The 23380-nt window shown below is 44.3% G+C and overlaps 1 protein-coding gene across 1 annotated transcript in view; it reads left to right on the top strand.

Annotated features, from left to right (window-relative positions):
* The window catches only part of VPS8 (VPS8 subunit of CORVET complex), a 262990-nt gene that overhangs the window by 89058 nt on the left and 150552 nt on the right, over positions 1 to 23380 (top strand). The window contains exons 21-24 of the mRNA XM_004603039.2: positions 3308 to 3354; positions 14290 to 14512; positions 20018 to 20107; positions 22894 to 22945. Coding sequence (XP_004603096.2) covers positions 3308 to 3354; positions 14290 to 14512; positions 20018 to 20107; positions 22894 to 22945 — 412 coding nt within the window. The remainder of the gene's footprint in view (positions 1 to 3307; positions 3355 to 14289; positions 14513 to 20017; positions 20108 to 22893; positions 22946 to 23380) is intronic.

The following is a 23380-nucleotide window of genomic DNA, read 5'->3' as shown; positions in this document are numbered from 1 at the left end:
TTCCGGATTCTCCCACTCTAAATCCACAGTAGAGCTCTGTCTGCTTACCTGGATCTGATGGTTTTGTCTCACAGTAATTAAGGTAGTGTATCCTTAGCCCAAGGCTTGACACCCAGTTCCTTACTTGACACTTTTAATAATTTTAAACAGAGTCTGGAGAGACTCAAGATTCAACAGAGTACAAGAAATAATGTCCATGCCTTGCATATAGCTGACCCTGGTTTGAGTTCTCGGCCCTGTATATGGTCCTCTGAGCACTGCCAGGAGTCACCCTTGAGCACATAGCTAGGAATAGCCCCTCCTCACTGCTGGGGGTGGCCCCAATCCTTCTCCTTCCCCAAAACAGAGGAAAAAAGAAAATGTACAAAATTATAAATAGAAGGTGAATATTGTTGGGCTGGAGAGGTGGTGCAGCGAAGGGGACTTGCCTGCGCAGGACTGACCCCGGGTGGATCTGCAGCACTGCCTGTCAGAGTCCCCCCGGCATAACCAGGAGTGATCCCTGAGCACAGAGCCAGGACTTAGCTGGGTGTGTGTGACCCCAGTCCTCTACCCCACTTACCAAAAATGTTCAGTAACTTATAGCTGATCATTGCATTATTTGAAGTTCGGTGGCAGGGACTCCTCCCCTGCTCCTGGTCTTTCCTGCTGCTCTTCTTACTCCAGTGCTTCTCTTGAGGTGCTGATGTTGTTCCTTTGGGGCCAGACTCGGCTGGGCTCAAGGCTTGCCCCTGGCTCTGTGCTCCAGGATCACCCCTGGTGTTGTTCACGGGACTGTATGTGGTGCTGGGAGCCTGGTTGACCGTGGTTGTGGTGTCCTACCCAGTGTGATCTCCCTGCTCCAAGACTTTTTCCTTTTGAGCCTACCTCCAGTAGGGCTTTACCAGGTGAACTTAGTTGACCTGTATTAAGCACTCTAGCCAGAGAGAGTCTGAATCAACTTTTTTCAAGTGGCCTACGAGTATCTTATTTTCAGGATCACTGCATTACTTTTGTTGCCTTGATTGTTCCCTTTCTAGGGAGAAAATGTGAATTCAATTCCCACATCCCCCTGCATGCAGGAACTTGATTATCGATGCTTGCAGAGTGCTCATTTACCTCCAACTGGGTCTGGGCTGATGCGGGCAATCTTTCTGTCATCTCTCTATGCCTGTAGGCAGGATTCCCCCCCCCCCCATTTTCCTTCCCTCCCCCCTCCCCGTCCTCTCACTAAAGAAAGATTCAGACTTTATGGGAGTCTTGGATTGAGGAGTATCTGCTTCAGAACCCTTGTTTCGAAGGTGTCAGCTTTTCTTGCATGAGCCCAAGCTCTTATGTTGCTAACAGAGTTAGGGCATCTCAGTGACAGCTCGGGGCAGATTGCTCTGGTTTTCGGTTTCGTTTTTCACTTTCGAGCCCTGGACGCTGCCTTTACTTTCTTGGGAATTCACCTGTGTTATGTGTTTATTTTTATTTATTTATTTATTTATTATTTTTTGGGGGGTAGGGGGGTGAGGGTGGGGGCTAATGTATGGGCCACACCCGTCAGTGCTTAGGGATTACCCCTGGTGATGCTCAGGGGACCACCTAGAACGCTGGGGATTGAAACCAAGTTGTCTGTGTGCAAGGCAAGCGCCCTACCCACTGTACTGCACTATCACTCCAGCCCCCGACTGTCTTTTTCAAAGAATGTTTGTTGCATCTTCTCTAGCATTTCTAGGGAGGTCTCGCCCAGTCTCCCGGCCCTCTGGACCCTCCCTCAGGGCTTCAGGGTTGAGTCTGCCTCTAGTTCTAAGCACCTTTTAAAAAAAAAATGATAATTTTACTTCTTGTTTGTAAGGAATCCTGGCTGAGATTATAAATCCAGTCCTAGAAGTCCTGGTGGCTACAGGAAGCAGAGGGGCGTGTGAGAGCCACCCTGGGGTCCCTTGAAGGTTGCGGGTTCTTTCTTCTGAGCCCCGTTACACTGAAATAGGAATGGTTCCTTGGGTTTGTCCACTTTGTCAAAGAAGTGTTTGGTGGCACATCCCCCCTTTGCATACCTCTGCTCTCCTGATGGGATTTTCCTCTTTCCCTTCCTACAACGTAGGCCTTTTAGCCTTGTAAAGGAAATCATTTCTCTGCAGCCGGGAGAAAATAAGAGCGAGCTGCAGAAATGCGGTGCCGGGTTCCTTGGCAATTTCCAATGCTAATAAAGCCACGGCTTCGCCTTTAAACTGTTTCTGTTGAAAAAGTCCAAAATTATAGGTTGTCATTTGCTTGATGGGAGTCTATACATGATGAATGTAAAGCAATCAAAATATTATGAAACTGAAAAAGCGAAATCAACCTTGAAATGACTGGTTTGGAGAATTGTGATAAAATATGGCCAACCTTAACCGCCCAGCCCCCGGCAGAATCAACGGTGGCCTATTACCAATTTGATGCATTTTCTTCTGTTTTCTCTTTTTCTTCCTCTCAAATGTTCCTTACAGAAATGACAGATAAATAAGCATACTTTCACCTAATGTTTCTTATAACATTGTACAGGCTAATTAGTACTTTTGATGGACTCCCCCCCATGTTGCATATTAAGTCCAGAGTCAGAAATAAGTCCCGGGCACCACCTTTACCCACATGTATTTAGGATAAAATTCTAGATAAAATTACTGGGTAAACAATTGGAGAGAGAGAACAAAAGGGAATGCCCTGCCACAGAGGCAGGTGGGGTGGGGGGAGATGGGACTGGGGGGGGTGGGAGGAATACTGGGCTTATTGGTGGTGGAGAATGGGCACTGGTGGAGGGATGTGTTTGCGAACATTGTATGAGGTAAAAACAAGCTCGAAAATGTGTGAATCTGTATCTGTACCCTCATGGTGATTCACTAATGAAAGAATAAAATAAATTTAAAAAAATTACTGGGTAAAATCATTTTCACGGCTTTAAGACATCCAACCCAGAGTGTCAAATTGCCCACCAACAGCCCGCTGTCAGGCAGATTCTTCAGTCACTGGTAACAGTCTGCAGGCGTGAAGGTTGAAAACCACTGGTGCCCTTCCTTGGTTATAGCTGTGGGTCTGTGGGCCAGCGTGCAGGATAGGTGCTGGCTTGCAGGTGGAGAAGGGTTAAGGGTGCTGGGGAAATTTTTATCTGATTTCTCATCAGACTTATCTCACAATGGAGACATTACTGGTGCCCGCTCGAGCAAATCGATGAGCAACGGGATGGCAGTGACAGTAACAGTGACAGTTTCTCACCAGTGTAGCAGACCAGTTGCATCTGCTGTTGTATCTAAGCAGTGGGCACAGGACGGAGCAGTGGGACTAACGCTTTCTGCTTTGCCCACAGGACATGGTGCCCGCCATCGTGGATTACTGCCTTCTTCTACAGCGAAAGTGAGTATATACATCTCCTATTGGACTCTGTTATTTTGAACCAGATTACCTCTTGATTATTTAAGAATTTATTACTACGACTTCCATGAATTTGGGTATGTCTTAATTTTTTTTAAATTTATAACAATGTGATTCTTTAAAAATCTGTAGCCCATTTGCCTAAGAAAAATAACTTTTTCCCAAAATAGATACCTTGCCAGAAAAAAAAGGGCATGTGTATTGGGGAGGAGGGGGCAGGAGACATGTGCTTCTCTAGTACTGTTCCAATTCCAAACAAAAAGAGCCTTTTTGTTTAAAGCACATCAATAAATAAATTCTTGAATAGGCTTTGTTTGTTTAGATAGCAATTATATTAATTAACCAACCTTTTCATATTTTTTTCACACTCACAGTAATAATTGTTATTGTAACTGCATTGCACATTTTAAGACCTTTACATCAGTGCATTTCATTTTTATAGCAGCTTCCCTCGCTTGTATAGCATTGAGCTATCGGTGTTTTTTATTATCTTTATTTTCACACGGGTAGTTCCAGAAGCAGAAAGTTATTAACTAACTTCTGAAGCTCACTCACCTTTGGGGAACAGGTGGGATTCAAATGCTACAGTCATCTTAGCTCCTGTGCCCTCCCTCTGAACCATTAGCACACACAACTTCATTTTCTTATGAAGGCATCATAATTTACAATGATCCTATACAACCTTTAGAGTGGTCAAGACCAAATGTGACACCTAGCAGATTCTGCCCAGACCCTAATCAACATTGGCTTTTACGTCTATACTTACATACATGCATACGTTTATATTTATATTATCCATGCAGGTGCCATAAACCATAAAGAGGTAGGAGCATCCTTTGGAAGTACCAGTGAAGGCTATCAAGAGAGTCGTTCTGTGCTCTGGGAGATCTTGATTAAGAAACTGTTAACTTTTGCTGACTTGGGGCTCCATATTCTTGCTGGTGTTTTAGCACTAGTGTACTTGCAGTTATTCAGCGTAGTATGTTTTCTTTATGGTCAGAATCTTTATGACAGTCTAAGGGAGGAGTTCTTCTCAGGCATGAGTGAAAGAAGTATGCTTGCACTTCTGAGTGACTAGTTCACTTTTAGTTCATGGACAGTCAGTTGCATAGCTGATTACCCCTGCACGAAAGCTCAGAGCCGTGACGTGCTGATTTCACCTGGTTATTAAAATCTGTATGACAGATACATTTTAAGTATTACAGTTCCATCCGTCTTAACAAATGTTTGTGCCTGTGTTGTTCATACTCCTACCAAGATGTATAGTATTTACAGAAGGTTGCCTCAATAATTTTTTCTACCTTCCTCTAAGCAACCACCATTTGGATATCTATTGCCATAGGTTAGCTTATTCTGTTCTAGAATATTATGTAAATTTATCGTATAGTATGTATACTTTTATGTCTGGTTATTTTCACTAAGCAAAATATATTTGCATATATTTGTCCTTGATTTATTTTGTTGTTTTTACTACTACTCTATTGAACATACTACTGTTTATTTGTCTACTCTCTTATTAATAGAAACGGGTTATTTCGAATTTGAGGATATTGTAAATAAATATACTATGAGCATTTTGTCACAGAGTTTGCGTGTGTATGTGTGTACATACATATTTTTATTTCTCTGGAGTCTGTAGCAACATCACTATGGATCACTATAGTATATGGTAATAGATCACTCTAGTAGTAGATTACACTGTAGAGGTATATTTAGTTTTTGGAGAACTACCAAATTACATAATCTCTACGAAGTCTGCATCTGGCCTCCATACTAGTAACGAATGAAAGGTCTTTGCAACACTATATTACAGCTCTTCTTCTGTGTTGGGGGAGTGGGAAAAATGCATCCCCAGCTATGACATGGAACCTCCAGCAATGCACAGACCAGCTGTGTGGGCCTGACAGTTAGGTACATGGATCTCCAGGTGTTAGGGAGCTTCCAGGGCCACACCGAGAAGTGCTTTGGAGGGGACATGTGGTGCTGAGGATAGAACTTGGGGTCTGATGCATGCAAAGCATATGCCCCACCCTCTCTGAACTATCAATCCGGCCTCAATATTCTAGGTCTTCTTAATTGGCTGTCTGGTGAATATAACGGGAAGTATCTATGTTTTAGTGACTTTGGGGGCTGTATAAATTTGGACTCTGACATCCTAGGTCTTTTAGTTTTCTCTTTTTGTTTTGTGTTGGGGCCATACCCAGCGGTGCTCAGGGCTTCCTCCTGCTTCTGTACTAAGGATCACTTATGGAGGTGTTCAGGGAACCCCATGGGGTGCCAGGGATCAACCCCAGGTTGCTCAGCTCCAACTTGGCTTTCTCTTTCTTTACCCATCTTTTCACACTCACCGCCTGTTTGTGCATGTTGTATTAAAGACAGTCTCAGTGCTTTGTAGGTCAGTTTTACGTATTTTGTTTCTCGCAGTTACTGTATAAGAGAGGTGATGTCACCCTCATTTTCAGATGAAGACATTAAGCTCTACAGATGTCCCCATACTAATAAATGTCACGATCAACCCAAATCTTCAAACTGAAGTAATTATACAGGAGAGGAAATCAAGTACTCAGAAGACTAACTCCTGTTCAGTCGAGAAGGCGTTATCGTCAGAAGATGATTCTTTCTGCCTGGGATGGTGCCGGGCACAGGCTCTTTATTACTTGGTCCTGGAATCAGTAATTTTGTCTCCTGCTTTGCAGGGGTGGGGGAGGGGGGTTACTGTCGTGATCCTGAAAGCCTGGATGCTCCCCGTTGCTTGACCTGGAAGTGGCCGTGCTGGCTGTCCTGGGGTGGTCTGCGTCTGGTGGGTGGCACATGCCGCACAGGGCTGAGGGTGCGGCCTGGGGCCCAGTGTTTGCTCTTGTGCTCGGGAGTCTGTGCTTGCCGGCTTCTTACCACAACTGCCCCCTGCCCCGCCCCCGACACGCTCCCATTCTGTACACAAGCCTTAGCTTAGGAGCGAAGGGGTCAGGTGTGCCCCTCGGCCAAATTGGCGTCTGTGTCTTTCACCTCTGTCTCCTTCCACCCTAAGCAGGCAGTGATGGGAAGGTGTATTAGACGTACAGACATTTACAGGACAGTGTTAGCAATTTTCAATGAAGGGTGTGTGTGGGTGTGTGTGTGTGTGTGTGTTTGGAGTTGTCATGAGGAAATTTCATTTTGTTCTAAATTGTTTTTTTAATTTAATTCTTTATGGAAGCACTGGGATTTACAAAGTGATTCATAGTTGGGTTTCGGACGTACAGCATTGCAGCACCGATCCCACCACCAGGGCCAGCTTCCCTCCACCCGTGTCCCCAGGTTCCCTCCCACCCCCCACCCCCTACCCCCGTCAGCCTGTCCTCTTGACAGGCACCTTTCTTAGTTTTGCTGTTCAAGTTTGGGTCTCTTGATTTCAGCGTTTTTGACTCTCTGGTTTGGAATTTTGGTTGTCATTCCTTAACACCACCTTTGTACCTGACTCCTCCCGCCGCCCCCTGTCACTTCCCATCTGAAGGAAACATATTTCAAACGGTCAGTTCCCTTGGCCGAGCAGAAGTGCAGGAGCTGTGGAATGTGGGGTGGGGCCCACACCCAGTAGTGCTCAGCACTGACTCCTGGCTCTGTGCTCAGGGATTACTTCTGGTGGTGCCGGGGGTCGGAAGAAGGTCAGGCCCACACAGAGCAAGTGCCTCTACCCCTGCGCTGTCTTGACCCCTGCTATGGAGGACTGTAAGATGTGGCTCTGTTCCTCTGTGTGTCTTTCTCCCTACATGCACGTATTCTCTTGGTAGCCGCCTCTTTTGCATTTGGTTCCGTCAACATCTCATGTCTTCTCTTTTGCATTCCCAAATTTTCCCAAGTTTCTGGTGACATCCGCATTGCCTTAAGGCATGCTCACATTGTGTATAACAACACCGGCACAGCCTTCGCAGACTTAATCCAGAGCCAAGTTCAGGCCACTTCTGTATCTGTAATCATCACTTAAGCAATCTTCATCCCCGAGTGAGTTTTACGTATTAGGATCTTCTGATGGAGTACATTGCTTGTCTGTCTGCCTGCCTGGCTCCCTCTCTCCCTCCCGCCCTCACCTGGTTCTCAGGGGGCCCAGGGCCACTCCCGGTGATGCTCAGCCAACCTGGCTCTTTAGTTGAGGTTCAGGCTGGTGACTGCTGTGCTCTCAAACTCTGGCTCCAGGGACCCCCGGGACCACTCCAGGGCTTAGGCCTCCAGGACTGTACTTGTGGTGAGGCTTATGGTGCTGGGGATCAAACCAGGTCAGTCTTGCACCAGGCCTGACCCCCGATCCCTGTCCTGTTTCCTGACCCTGAGTACGTTGGTCTTGTCTCTCGCCCTCTGATTTCCACAGGGCGTGCTGTTCATGTCCACTGCAAATTTCCACACATTTTCATTTAACTCAGTACCACAACCACTCTAATACTCTAATCGCTGTTACCTTATGGTGTAATTCACAGAACCCCATATCTAGCAGTAATACTATAACTGAGTTAGTATGCAGATGTATTTTATTTATACTTAATTCTTTTATTATGTAAATTTAAAAAATTATTATGACAGGATTACAGCTTTTTTTATGTGTTGCAGGCATCTTTTTTGGTTTACGTTTTTTGGTTTGGTTTTTAAAATTTGTTTGTTTGGTTTTTGTTTGGGGGTCACAACTGATGGTACTCAGGGCTTACCCTGGCCCTGTGCGCAGGGGTCACTCCTGGTGGTACTCCGAGAACCATAAGCAATGCCAGGAATCACATGGGTTGGCCACATGCAAGGAAATTACCCCTTTACTCTCTCTCCAGCCCTAAAGTTTTATCTTACGCTTATCTTCATATTTTTTTCTCCGTTGCACTAATTTTATTTCAGTTAGGCATTGTTTATTTTTTAAAACATTCGTTGAGAGATATAGTGTCTTAAGGCTTTTGGTAGCATATTTGCTGAGTTGTCATTTTGCCCATGCAACAGTAACCCTGATTTCAGTTCATTTAAAAATAGGTCCTGGGGGCTGGAGCGATAGCACAGCGGGTAGGGCGTTTGCCTTGCATGCGGCCAACCCGGGTTCAAATCCCAGCATCCCATATGGTCCCTTGAGCACTGCCAGGAGTAATTCCTCAGTGCAGAGCCAGGAGTAACCCCTGTGCATCGCCAGGTGTGACCCAAAAAGCAAAAAAAAAAAAAAAAAAATTAATTAAAAAAAAATAGGTCCTGTAGTTACTTGAACTACAGTTGTAATTTTGAACGGTGTTTAATAATTGTTGCTCTATGATTGTTAGTTGTATCCCAGTAATGCTGAGATAAATCAAAACACGGGTTGCACATAAAAGATCTGAGTTTTTAGTCACTGTAAACATATATCCACAAAGAAGTCATCACTCATATGCCTTATATATGTCTGATAAAAAAATATCTTTGGGGAAAGGAGTAATGCAGTGGGTAAGGCGTTTGCCTTGCATGCCCTGAGTAGGGGCCAGTCTCTGGCACCCCACTTGGTCTCCTGAGCACTGCCAGATGTCATTCCTGAGTGCAGATCTAGGTGTAAGCCCTCAGAGTTGCCGGGTACAACCCAGAAACTTTAAAAAAAAAAAAGTCTGTTGGGGTCAGAGCCATATAGTTCAGTGGGGAGGGCGTTTCCTTGCACGCTGCCAGTCAGGTTCAATCCCCAGCACTCTGTGTCCTCTGAGCCCACCAGGAGTAAGTCTCGACCACTGCAGGGTGTTGCCCCAGAACAAACTAGCAAAAGTCTGTCGAGGGGATGGAGTGATAGTGTAGTGGGTGGGGCATTTGCCTTGCATGGGGCCTACCTGGGTTCTATCCCCGGCATCCCATATGGTCCTAGGAGTGAGCCCTGAGCAAAGAGCCACCAGTTAGCCCTGAACACTGCCAGTTGCAGTCTCCAAACAAATGAAAGAAACAAACAAAAACATTTCTGTTAAATATAACGGAACCCTGAAGTGGCCTTTGTATAGCAGGTCATCTTGTCTAACATTAGGATTGTTGTTTGAGAAACCTAAAGCTCTTAATTATCAAGCCTGACTGTGAAGTTAGATATTTTGGGTATGCCTTTTGGAAAGCTGCATATTAAAATGTTAAATATCAAAGTTAGGGATAAAAGGTACCATGCCATTTAAAAATTTATAGCAGTTACTTTGAGATGTAATTTACACATCATAAAATTCATCCTTTGAAGTGTGTAATTCAGTAGGTTTTACTGTATTCAGAGTTGTGCAATTACTACCACAATTAAGCCATTTCTCTTTAAAGAGAATATTTACAAATTGTGATACTTGTATTTGAAAACAAAGCATGTTGGATGTAATTTCTTTTCTTTTTTGCCTGCGGGGGTGGGGTGGGGGGGTGAGGTTCATGTTCACACCCCGTTGTGCCCAGGCTATTCCTGGAGGTGCTGGGAGACCATATGTGTTGCAGGCCCCCAGATGAGTGGCTAGTATAAGACCGTATGCTGTACGAATGGATCAGGCTGGGCCCACTGCATGCGGTGTAGACAGGTTAACCCCTGTGCAATCTCTCTGGCCCCTGAACATTATTTCGTGAAATTTCCATGACTTTGCCCTTTAGAAGGAAAGAGACCAGCCCACGTCAGCCTTGGATATATTGCATCCACCTGTATTTAGTGTATTTAGTATTTAGTGTTAGGTTTAATATAGACTAATTGTTAGCATTTATGTCTAACTCCCTTCACACACATTTGGATTTGTAAATATTTCCTAAGCTATGCCAAGATTTTTACAGGTTTTTTTTTTCCCTCTTAAATTATAAAAATGATAGTGCTTAAAGTGAATGAATGTGGGTTTTTTTTCTCTTATCATTTTGAAGTTATGAACGATTAACTCCAAATATCTCTAATATGAGGAGACCATTAAGTGAAATGAGATCTGCGAAGACCTCATGTGGGCCCTCTGTTATCCCGAGTGGATTTTCTGTTCTCTGACTAGAGGACGGCCGCGCCTGAAGCAGTAAGCAGCAGTGTTGAAGTTAGCCCTCGCGGGAAGGAAGTCAGCCCCCTGGGGTATGATGCGCGGCAGGGCCAGAGACACAGGGCTGGCCGTCGGCGGGCGATGCTCTTTCCCCTTCTCGGAGGCTCTGTATTCCCTTAGAGTGATGTGAACGTGTCTTGGAATTCTGTTTGCTGTGTATTTGAAGGCAGACATCAGAGGAGAGTTGCTGAGTTCCTCTTTCTTGCTGCTTTATGTTGGCCTCTGACGGGTTAAGAAAGAAGGTGGGTTAAGAAAGAAGGTGCGGTTTTGCCATTAATCTCACCAGCATCACATGCTGCCATTTGTCACAGAAGTGTCTTATTTGTCTACTTTTGTGCTCTGTTGACTGAATTTTTAGCTCCTTAATTTTCCTTCCCAGGGCATTTTTGTGCTGAACTAAATGTATAATTATCTTCCCTGGCACGTTGTTTTCAACAATACATGTGGAGAGCAGGGGCTAGCAAATAGGGCATTTTTTAAAATTCATTAGAGTTCCTCTGTTCCTCTTACTTTATCTTTCTTACAGCTTAGCTTCATTAATCTCAGTTTCTTTTACTTGGCTAGTAATTGGTAATCACAAAAAATGTGATGGACTATTGATTAAAGTGAAACTAACTTGAAAAATACTCTTATAAATATGAAGCAAAGAGGAAAATGATGGGAAAATTACACTGTGGGTATAAGGGGGGGGGGAATCAATGGATATGGATTTCTCCCCAGTATAGCACAAATACTCTTCATGGAAAAGTGGCACTGGTCCTGGTGTGGTCGTAGCTGGTCGTCTTTATCCTCTGTCACCTCCAGGACTTCAGGTGAGGGAGGACCCCCATTAGATTCCTTTCAGAATCTTCCTTGACCTTTTCCTGGAACTTGTATGGTCAACTGTCTCTGTGATGAGCCATCTACCCCCTTTCCCAGTTAGCATGGTACACATGTTCAAAAGGTTAAGCATTTACTGAAAAATAAATACTGTGAAAAGGCAGATCAAGTGAGTACAGTCTGGTATGAATAAATCAGTGGCTAGTATAAGACAGTATGCTGTACGAATGGAAATTTGGAAACATGGAATTTTGCCAATCCTTGGAGAATTAGGAACTCTTGTGTTGGGGCGAGAGCTCTAAGGAGCACGTGCTTTGTGTGTGGGAGCCCCGAGTTCAGTCTCTGACATGCATGTTCCCCCAAGAACCTCAGAGTTTAACCCCAAAGCACTGACAAGTGTAACCCAAACACCCCCAGAAACCAGTGGTGGTGTTTAATTCACACTGCTTAGAGTATCTGGGGGGAAAGCCACTTTCTGTTACGACTGGTACGATTCTACATTGCTGGCAGCAGTGTAAATTGGTGCTGTGAATCTTTCTGATGATAATTTTGTAATAACAAATGCCACAAAAATATTCATATCCTTTGACATAAGATTTCTAAAAATGGAGTGACTAAGGAATTAAGTCATCCCCTCCCAACGCCCACAATGGGAAAGACCACACAGGTTAAGTGTTCTTCATGGCATCACTCTGGCTAGTAAAATAAAAGAAATAACATGATAGTCACACTTATTAGATAAGTTCTGATGTTTTTGCATATTGGAATATTTGAGTTAGACACGATGCTGATTTTATTTTGTGCTTTATTTCTTGAAAACAAAATGTGCTGTGGTTTAGGAAACATGATTGTAATAGTGTTAAGGTGAATGGTTTTGGTATACACAGTTACGGCACCGTCCCCACCACCCACGTGCCTCCGACCTCCATCACTGGCCTTATGTCACTTCTAGTTCACTTCTCCACCCCGAGCCCTTCTTCCTGCCACACCCCCACTCTTCCCTCTGCGTGCTAAACTCAGTCTTAGAATCCAAGGTCCAGTGTTAGCCATGATTCTGTACTACGTTCCCTTGCTTTGTTTTCTTTGCATACCACAGCTGAGTGAGATCACGTGGTCTTTGTTCTTCTTCTGACTTATTTTGCTTAGCGTGACCCCCTCCAGTTCCATCCAAGCTGTAGCAAAATACAAGATCTCATCTTTTCTTGTAGCTGAGTAGCAGTCCACCGTGTGTGTGTGTGTGTGTGTGTGTGTATGTGTGTGTATGTATGTATGTATGTATCACAGTTTAACTTTTTTAGCCACTCATCTGTCATTGGACATTTGGATTATTTCTATATCATACTTTGTGGTGTAATGAACATAAGTACACATATATGTATAGCACTGTCACTATAGCACTGTCATCCCATTGTTCATCAGTTTGCTCGAGCAGGCACCAGTGACGTCTCCATTGTGAGACTTGTTGTTACTGTTTTTGGTATATCAAATATGCCACGAGTAGCTTGCCAGGCTCTGCCTGGCGGGAGGGATACTCTCGGGAGCTTGCCGGGCTCTCGGAGAGGGGCGGAGGAATCGAACCCGGGTCGGCTGCATGCAAGGCAAATGCCCTACCCACTGTGCTATCGCTCCAGTCCTACATATATGTATAATTCATGTTTTTGTTTTCTTGGGGTAAATTCCAGGAAAGGAATCTCCCTACCCCACTTGGGTCATGTGGAAGCCGTATTCTAAATTTTGTGAGAATTCGTCACACTGTTTTCTGTGGAGGCTGAATCGAATGACAGGCCCATCAACAGTGAATTGGTTCCCTTTTCCCCACATCCCTGTCAACACTTTCTGTTTCCAGTCCTTTAGATAAATTATTTCACTGGTGTGAGAGGAGATCTTGTTTTTGATGTGCATTTCCCTGATAATAAATGGTGATGAGCACTTTTTCATATGCCCTACTGGGGGAAGTGTCTTTTCATTTCCTCTCCCCGTCTTTGGGTAATCTTACAGTTCTTGTTGAACTTTCTGAGTGTCTTACATATACATGAATATGTAATAGCCTTTCCATTGATACACGACTTGCAAATAAAATATTTTCTCCCCCAAATGGTAATTTTAAGACTAGCTAGCAGCCTAGAATAATGCTTTACAATCATGTTGCATGAAAGCCATTCAGAATTAAATTAATGATGAGAATAGCACTAACATAGTTTGTGAACTGTTTTTCAGAAGAAATATGAAATAAAATGATTGAATGGGGTGGCATTTAATTTATCTCAGATTTTTGTTTTGATAATGAAATGATCACTAGCATAGCATTTTTTTTTCTTTTATCAGTGATAACACCCTGAAAACCCTTGTGAATGGGTTAAAAGCCAGATAAAGAAACAAACGTCTGTGTGAACCAACTAGGGTTGTCTAGATGAAGAAAGCGGAAAAAGTAAATTATGAAGACCTATTAAATGTTTTTTCTGGGGTCGGGGAGATAGCACAGCACTTAGGGCGCTTGCCTTGTATGTGACTGACCTGGATTCGGTTCCTGGGATCCCATATGGTCCCCTGAGCACTGCCAGGAGTAATTCCTGAGTGCCAAGTCAGGAGTAACCCCTGAGCATAGCAGGAGGTGCCCCTCCCGCCCCCAGTTTTTCCTTCTTCATCATGCCCACCACACTACTTGGTCCCATGTTGGTCAGCTCTTAAGAAGCACCCGGCTTCTGTATACTACAGATGAGTGAGACCACGTGGTATTTTCTGTTCTTCTGACTAGGTTTGCTTAGTGTGAGCCCTCCAGCTCCATCCAAGTTGCAAGATTCAGGACAAGACTCAGTACAGGGTCAAGGCCAGAAAGCTATGTTCAGGTTCTATCACTTGTTAACTCTCTGACTTTCGGTAAATAATTGTTTAGGCTTTCTTATTTCTGAGGGGAAAAAAGGATTGGGAGAATTCATTAAGATAGTGTAGATAGTATATATAAATATAAAGCGCTATGCAAATATTGTCGCTGTTTTTAATAAACTTGTGGGGAAGTTGAAATATAAAAAAGATGAGCTATACTTAGCAGACTGAATTCAGTGAATTCTTGCAATATTCCTAAAAACTGTTTTTTTTTTTCCCTCTCTTATTTCAGGGACCTTTTATTTAGTCAGATGTATGACAAATTAAGTGAGAATTCCGTGGCCAAAGGAGTGTTTTTGGAGTGCCTGGAGCCATATATTTTGAGCGACAAATTGGTAGGAATCACCCCGCAGGTAATGAAAGATCTGATCGTCCATTTCCAAGATAAGAAGTTGATGGAAAACGTGGAGGCCCTCATTGTGCACATGGACATCACCAGCCTGGATATCCAGCAGGTGAGTTGGCCGTCTTCTCAGTGCATCGCTTCCTTGGGGGTCCTGTTTACCCTCACTAACCAGGCCTTCTGTTCACCGCAATTATATATACTCAGCAAATAATTTGTGAGTGTGTGTGTGTGTTTGTGTGTTGGGTGGAATTGTGTGGGGTGGCACACTTAGTGGTGCTTGAGCCCTACTCCCAGTTCTGTACTGGGCGTGGATTGCTTTGGGGGGGGCGGGGGGTGTGGCAGAGTGGTGTTAATTGGCTGGCTACATGCAAGGCAAACACCTTAATACTTGTGCTAGCTTTTTTGGGTAAAATATCTTAGAAACTTGTATTCTTAGGGAAGTTCTCTCCCCCCCTCCCTTGGTTATTTGATGTGTGTGTGGGGGGGCGGGTGTCGGGGAGAGGGGCATACCTGTTGGTGCTCAAGAACAACTCTTGGCTCTGTGCTGGGGGGTCACGCTTGAGTCTCCCACATGTAAAGCATACTCTCTAGCCCTGGGACATTCTTCTGGGTGACTTTCCCCAAATGTTGCAGCGTGTCCTACACGAGGATGTTGGACATTTCCTCATGGAAGAGTTCAGTGTAATAATAGAACCAAACAGAATACGGCCAGCCAAACGTCGAATGCTCACAAAGAATGAGATTAAATTGCACGTCATTGGGGCTGGAGCGATAGTGCAGCACATAGGCGTTTGCCTTGCACGCGCCCGACCCGGTTCGATTCCCAGCATCCCATATGGTCCCCTGAGCACCGCCAGGAGTAATTCCTGAGTGCAGAGCCAGGAGTAACCCCTGTGCATCGACAGGTGTGACCCAAAAAGCAAAATAAATAAATAAATTTCACGTCATTTTTCAACCTGTGCCAAAATCATTAAATTAGCTGAAACTCTGTAAGTGTACATTCGAGAGTTTTGGATCCCATACCTAACTATGAATTGAGCCAGCATCACCTTTCATATGAGCATCCATCAATAAGAACATAACTTTCATACACCAACAAGAAAGATGTCAGCATTGGGGGTGGGTCATTTCAGGGCAGAAACAGCGAAGGACTTATTTTTGGTGGAGGTCCTAAGGAATCTTCAAAGAGAAAGACAGCACCCTCTAAATGGTAAACAGAATAGTGTTTACATTAAAACATGCCAGGTAGCTTCATTTAAAACCAACAGCTTTTAATCACGAAATGTCATGAAAAAAAAAAAAAGAAGATAAATCTCCTTGAGTAGTTATTAAATGAAGATTAAAATTACCGCACTAATCAGTAAACCCCAGAAGAAAAATAAATAGTACTTTCATTTCTTTTCCTTAAGCTTGTGTTGCTCTTCAGAGTTAATCCGTGAAATTGATAAGTTGTGGCCTTATTGCACAAACGTTGTGGGTTTGATGTCACACTCACAGGTGCTTTGTGGCTGCTCCTAGCATCTCCTGGCAGTGCCAGGGGACCAACTACCAACTATACCGCAGATGGTCCCGTATCCTAGAGTTCCTGCATGCAAGGCATGGACTCCAGCCTTCTGAGCTACCTCACTGCCCCACACATTCTGTTTGGTTTTTGTTTTTGTTTTGGGGACACACCTCATGATGGTCAGGGTTTACTCCTGGATCTGTATTCAGGGGTCACTCCTGGCAGTGCTTGAGGGACCTTATCTGGTGCTGGGTTGAACCCAGGTCAGCTGCATGCAAGGCGAGTTTCCTACCCATGGTAATATTGCTCTGACCCACAAATTTTGTATTTTAATACAGTATCTAGAAAATAAAACTTTTATAATCATCAGACGGAGAATTAAATAAGCCAGATGTACCAGAAATAAAGTGTTCCATTAGAAGTCAAATAGGCAGGGAGCTAGAATATGGCCGAGCAACTACTTCAGACTGGCTAGTTATAGAAAGCCTTCCAGAGGAAATTTAGAATCTGATGGCATGAGCCAATCAGTATGGTGGTGATCTCGGGAGTCACAGGAAACAGTAATATCTAATCTGAGAAAGAAAGCACACTTGGGCATTAAAGTAACAAATAAAAGATACACACCTTTGGAGCTTGGTTGGACCAGGGCTAGACCTTTCCATTTTATTACAAGTACTTAAAAAAGTTTTAAGAAAGATCACTTTGGTTTGTTTTAGGCACAGTAGAACGAAAACTGGGAGTTAAGTACAGAAGAAGCAAAGAGATGACTTAGTGGCTGACCTGGCCTGGCCTGAGGTGGTAGCATGAGGTACAGAGAAATGTTCCACTTTTGCATACAGAACTTGAAGATTTCAGAAGTGAGGGGATAGAAGGAGAATTTGAGAATGATGCGTAGTGTCTTGTGTGTTCTTTGTTTTTGTCTTTTGGCTTGAGAAACCAGGTAGATGATGATTCCTGTAAGAAGATTTAAAGACTGGGATAGATCTAAACTTAGGGGACCACAAATCAGTTATTCCATTTTACTATTTTATTTTAGGATAGCCACTAGCTATTCAGTAAGTGGTTGGAAGTCAGAGTCAGGTAGGGCTGATACAAGTTTGTTAGTAAAGAGAGCATGAAACTGAGAGATCATAAAACTGACCAAGCGGAAGGGTGGGAGAAGGGGTTTAGAAACTTCCTTCACTAGAAAGACTCTCCCGTGGCACCTTGCTTCCATTTGTCCTCTTATATCTCTAGCTATATCTGTCCCTTTCTAGTCTCTGTGCCTAAACTTAGAACGATGTCATCAGCAAAGCGAAGGTGGTGTAATTGCCAACCGTCTATCTTCACTCCCATTCCTTCCCATTCCAGTCCTTGCAAGATGTTCTTGAGGGTGACACTGAAGAGTTTCTGTGAAATAATATCACCCTGCCGAACCCCTCCCTTTACATCAATGATCACTTCCTTGTAGAATGGTGAGATCCTGGTGGTGAATCCGTAATACAGCTTGCGGAGGATCTTGATGTATTGAGTTTGAACGCTCTGTTTGGCTAGGGCTTCAATGACCACTTCAGTCTCAACAGAATCAAAGGCCTTCTTTAAGTCGATGAACGTTAGACAGAGCGGCATCTTGAACTTTCTCGAAACCTCAATGAGCTTGGTCACTGTGTGGATATGGTCGATCGTGCTGAATCCTTTTCGGAACCCGGTTTGCTTGCATGGTTGTCCTTCGCCTAGTGTTCTGCCTATTCTATTCAGGATGACTCGAGTGAATAACTTGTAGACGACGGACAACAGGCAGATCGGGCGATAGTTGTCCATGTCATGTTGTGGATATCTCCCTTCTTGTACAACAGGACGATCCTGCTGGTTTTCCATCAGGATGGAACCTTGCATTCAGACAGGTAGCATGCGAAGAGTCGAGCCAGTGTATTGACAAGTACTGGCAGCAGATTCTTCAGGTGTTCGGGTCTGACCTTGTCTGGAGTAGGTGCTGTATGCTTCTTTACCAACGAAATGGCGTGTCGGATTTCGGAAGGGAGAATGCTGGGAACGACATGTCCATCCTGCGGAATTTGGTATGTGGGCAGGTGGACGTGGCTATCAAAGAGAGCCGAGTAGAAGTCGTGGATAACTTTTTCCATTGCCCTTCTGGAAGATGTGATAGATCCATCCGGATGTCGGAGGGCAGTCATCTTGGTCTTATAGTTGGCGAAGGACAGGCAGGCATTGCGAGTACTTTTCCCAGCTTCTGCTGCATTGGCCAACACTGCTGCTTTTCTCTCTGAGGTCTTCCTTTATCGATTCTTGTTCTTATAGCACCAAACATTAGCCAAGTGGCACGAATCCTGGCCGACTTCGACTGTGAGTGTGGAAAGGTTGGACTGCAGCTGAATCTCATGAAGACAGTGTTCATGAGAAACGTTCCTGATGTTCCTTACATTCCATTTGCTCTCAATGGAACGAACATTTCCAAATGCAGCAGCTTATGGGTACCTGGGTGGAGAACTCAAAATGACAAATGACTTGGCACCAGAGCTGTACAGGAGGAGGAGAGCGGCGTGGAACACCTTCAAGAGCGTCGAAGAAGTTATTAAGAGGACAAAGAACCTCCAGCTCCGGGCACATCTTTTCGACTCCACCGTTCTTCCTGCAATAACATACGCCTCAGAAACTTGGGCCCTACGAAAACAGGATGAGAACGCTATTCGGGTATCTCAAAGAGGAATCGAAAGAGCCATGCTTGGAGTATCACGTTTCACTCAAGTGAGAGAAGGAATCCAGAGTTCTGAGCTCTGTCGGCAATTGAGACTTGTTTGCCAAGGTGTCGAAAGTCAGATGGGCCGGACACGTAATGCGATTTGGAGATGACCTCGGGACTAGAGCTGTTACCGACTGGATTCCACTGGATGTCAAAAGAACGCCTGGCTGCCCACCTATGAGATGGTCAGACTTCTTCGTCAAGACCCTGAATGAACGGTTTGAGGCATTTCGTGTTCCTGGAACGAGCAGACACCATTGGGCTCCACTAGCATGCGGCAGGGACGAATGGAGACATTACTGGCGCCTGCTCAAGCAAATCAATGAGCAATGGGATGACAAGTGATACAAGTGCCTAAACTTGTCCTTTTTTTCTGCTTACTCTAAAGACAATAGTAACAGAATATGGGATTTCTTCAGGTCATCTCTGTTCCTCATAAATACTTTCTCCATCCTTCACATTTTTAGGACCTTTATTCTCACAGCTCTGGCATGTACAGTCCCAAGTTTCCACCTCTGCCTTGGCTCACGTCCATGCATTTAGGTCTTTCTCAAGAATTGCCTCTGAACACCTTGAAATCGAGTCTTTTGTCCCACCTGTTAGGTCTGTGAGTGTCCTTCCCAAATCCTTTTTGTTCTTGTCCCTTCTTGTGGTGAGTGCCTCAGATGAAGGGAAGTCGTGTCAGGGCGGACACCATGGTGTGTCCAGAGCCTAGGAGAGGGCTTGGGGCTGGTAAATATTTGTAGGTCGTTGGCCACAGATAAAATGAGTGTGGGAGAGGGGCAAACAGAGAAGAAATAAAATCAGATGCCAGAGGGTATATCCAAAAGTAGATTTGGTGTTACTGAAAGTAGTAGTGAGGGCTGGGTGGTTGGTCCAAAGGACCTGGGCCTCTGCTCGCGTGTGGGGATGCCAGCTTCAGTCCCGGCACTGAGTGGATCCACAGACGCTGCCCTGAGTGACCCTCCGAGGGTTCCTGTAGTGACCACAAAATAAATAGTACTGAACCCATGTTGACCTTCTCTGGCTTAGTGATTGAGGACTTCCGTTTCTTTTAGCACAGGAATATAAAAATTTAGGGAAAATCCAATGTCTTGTTCATACCTTAAAATTGTTTTTTTCCTTCCATTTGGTTTTTGGGCCACACCCGGCAGTGCTCAGGTCTTAGTCCTTGCTCTGTGCTCAGGGATCACTCCTGACAGGGCTCGGGGAAGCACATCTGGTGCCAGGGATCGAACTTCGGTTGGCACCGTACAGGGCATGCGCCAACTCACTGTACTCTCTCTCCAGCCCATTCTTAAAATTTCAAGAGAAGTCGTTGTTGAGACTTAGCAAATCATATAGACAAAGCAACTTTTCCTTTTTCACAGGTGGTTCTAATGTGTTGGGAAAACCATCTATATGATGCTATGATCTACGTCTATAATAGAGGCATGAATGAATTTATTAGTCCAATGGAGGTAAGATTCCCCGGATTTAATATTGTCTATTAATATTTTTTCCATTTTCCATTTGGCTTGAATAGTTTAAGTTAAATCACTTTACAATTTCATGTACATGTATCATATTTATACCCTTTTATTTTTTACTAAGTATCTCATACCTCTAGAAAATCTGTGTAAGTATATATTTAAATCCCAATTAATAACATATAGCATTAAGATAATGCTTTTAAATAAACATTTAAGTTATTTTGGAGCTTTTGAGATATTGTAATAGCTTTTCCAAAGGGTATAAAATTCACAGTATGTAATTCTGGTTTATAATACCATCCTTCCGGGTAATGTTTGTAGATCTGTTTGACTGGGTAAGGGCTTTAAAAATGTGGGAGGCCATTATTTGTTAATTGTTTGTTACCTTTTCCAGTTTATAGTTTCAGAACCATCATCTTAGTCTCCTTAACATTTTTTAACATTAAAAGAGCACTGTAAAAGTAGTTGGGCTTATTTTCAAAAGAGCCAGACTTCATGCTTTGGAATCTGAGGACAGACTCGTGTGTAATGGATTGTGGGTAGACCGTGTTCTGCCACTCGCTGCCTTGTGAAGCCATGAATGTGGCCCAGAGCTCTCTGCCGAGGGTATCGCCCAAGTTTCGTGTGTACTTAATGGCATCTAAAACTGGTTCAGGGGCCGGAGCCGTAGTAGGTAGGGTGTTTGCACGTGGCCAAACTGGATTTGATCCCTGGCATCCCATATGGTTTCCTGAGCACTGCCAGGTGTGGTCCTCCAAATAAACTAGATTTGGCTTTGCTGAGTTATTTTGTTGCCATTTTTCATTTTGGAGGGGGTGGTCCCCTTGCCAGGCCAGGTGCTTGGGTGCAGTGCTGCGGTGTCTATGGTACCAGGGATCACTGCAGCCACCCCGTTGGTGTGGGGGCATTCAGGACCTGACCCAGCAGTGCTGAGTGCTCTGGGGGCTGTGTGATGCTGGCCACCAAAGCCCACCGGGCATATCCTCACTATGTAGATGTGACCTTTGACTCTCCCCAGCCCCGATTGCAGGCATCTTCAAGGACATTCACAATGAGTGACGAGTGACAAGTCCTCCAATCAGTAACTCCCCGACTCTTATCAGGAGAGCACAAATTCACCTGCACAGCTCTCGTCTTAGTCATTTTTCAAAATGACCACTAGAGTCTGCTTCCCCTGATTCAGATTGTGATTGTGAGGGGCAAGGAGAGCATCCTTTACACTTGAAAGTTCCTCAGCTGCTTCCTTGCCTCCTATTTCCCTCAAAAAGAGCCGTCAGAGGCCTCAGCAGTGAGGCCCCAGGCCCTCCCGCTTCAAGCAAAAATGTCCTGCCTCACTCTGAACCCACAAATAGGAAGAATTAATGTTATTTCTAGTTTCTCTTAAAATAATTCCTGAAGACAGATGCTCATTTGATACGTTCAGTGTTGATAAGAATGATTGCTGGGTTTTCATTATTGTTGCTTTTGAAGTTTTTGTTTTGTGGGGTATTTTTCCCCCCTAATTCCTTGGGTCTGTCTTGCATTTATACCTCTGCGTGGCAGATGGAACGCTGGGCTCTGGAGGTTGCCTTGTTTTGTACTTAGAGTAGTTTTCAAGTTTAATGGCTTTCAGCAGGAACATGATACTTGTTATTAAATAGTCATTTGGAGATTTTAGCAGTGGGAGGCGAGATGCATCCTGTGGTTCCTTTTTTATAATTCTCTGCCTTTAGGGGAATCACTTTCCAGTGTTTAAAAGTTCAGTTATTTTTGTACTTAAAGAGCTCTAAATTAAGAGGTGGAGTTCCGCCTTTTGAAATTTTTTAGATTTTTCTAGAATGTCAGACAGTGCCGTCATAAATTTAAGTTGACTAATGTCGTATCTGAAAGCTTTTCTCAGTTCTAGTTTGAGTGCTTTTGAGGTAAAAGTGTTTAGTGCCTGGTGTTTGGAAGAAAATATTAGGTCCCAGTTGTTTGGAAGTGGGCTGGTGGGAGATGAGTCTTATTTTTTTATTGTTTAGTTTTTTGGTTTGGGGGCCACGTCTGCCAGTGCTCAAGGGTCCCTCCTGGCTTTCCGCTCAGGAATTCTGGCAGTGCGTGGGAGCCCAAATATTGGATGCTGGAGATAGAACCCCGGTTGGTCATTCGTAAGGCAAGCACCCTAACCGTTGCACGATTCTCAGACTCCATGGGAGATGACTTTTAACAAATTAACAGCTGGGGATATGAAAAGAGGCTTATTCACACCCCGTGCTGTGGCTCTCCCTGGGCAGTGATAACGCGAGGCTGCACGGTGCTGCATAGGGTGCAGGCTGGGGTGGGGCCTTCCTGGGAGTCTCGAAAGCGCGGTCGCATTTCTCTGTGCTGACCTTCCAGGCGGGGACACCCTGCCAAGGCCAGCTGCAGTTCCGCCACTGACCCTGTCGGCCAGGCTCGGCTCCAGTTCAGATCCTGTGTCTGACTGCTCCTGTCCAGCTGTTTTCTGCAGCATTGTTTTGGCGGGCCCTCTGTTTGCTTACAAGTTTTCAGATAATGAAGCACTTCAAATAATAAAGACCTTCGTCTGACTGGTGCTTGTCAAAGGGTTTCTTTCATGAGGGAGTCCGACTGCAATCATTGCTGACCCACGAGCCTTCCCGAACCGTTCAGATTTACATTGAGACGTTTTCAGGGTTGGTCTTAGTAGTAAATGAGGTGCACAGTCAGAGAAAGGTGAAGAGCACAAAAGTCTTGGATGATTTTTTAAAAAGAATGTTCTCTTTTTAAAATGATTTTTTTCTTCTGTCTTAATGCAGAAACTTTTCAGAGTCATTGCACCTCCTCTGAATGCGGGAAAGACATTAACAGGTATTCATTTTCCGAGCTCTAATTTTTCTTCTGTATCTTAAGATATTATTCTAAAATCATGAAATTCACTGATTTTATACACACCCTGTGACCTTGGGTGATTACAAACAAGACCTACCTATCATAATAAGCAAGGAACGAAATACTTGCTTCACACTAAGAAATGTCCTCCTGCCCTTTGTCCTCTGTTCTCCTCCTGCCATCTACCTGCCGGCCATCACTGTGCCACATCCGATGTCCGTGGAATCATACTCGATGTGATCTTTGCTGTTTTGTTTCTCCCCTTAACATCATATCTTGAGCTGTGCTCACGTTGGTGCGTGTTCCTGCTACCCCCTCGTCCTGCTGTCTGTTCCCCTGGATTGGACATGTGTCTTTCGTTTATCCACTCACAGCTGATGGACATTTTGGTTTGTTTTCAGTTTGGGGCTATTG

The sequence above is a fragment of the Sorex araneus genome, chromosome 2 (assembly GCF_027595985.1).
Source record: "Sorex araneus isolate mSorAra2 chromosome 2, mSorAra2.pri, whole genome shotgun sequence".
NCBI classification, from domain to species: Eukaryota; Metazoa; Chordata; class Mammalia; order Eulipotyphla; family Soricidae; genus Sorex; species Sorex araneus.
The sequence above is the reverse complement of the archived record's forward strand: the minus strand, read 5'-3'. Positions and strand labels throughout refer to the sequence as shown.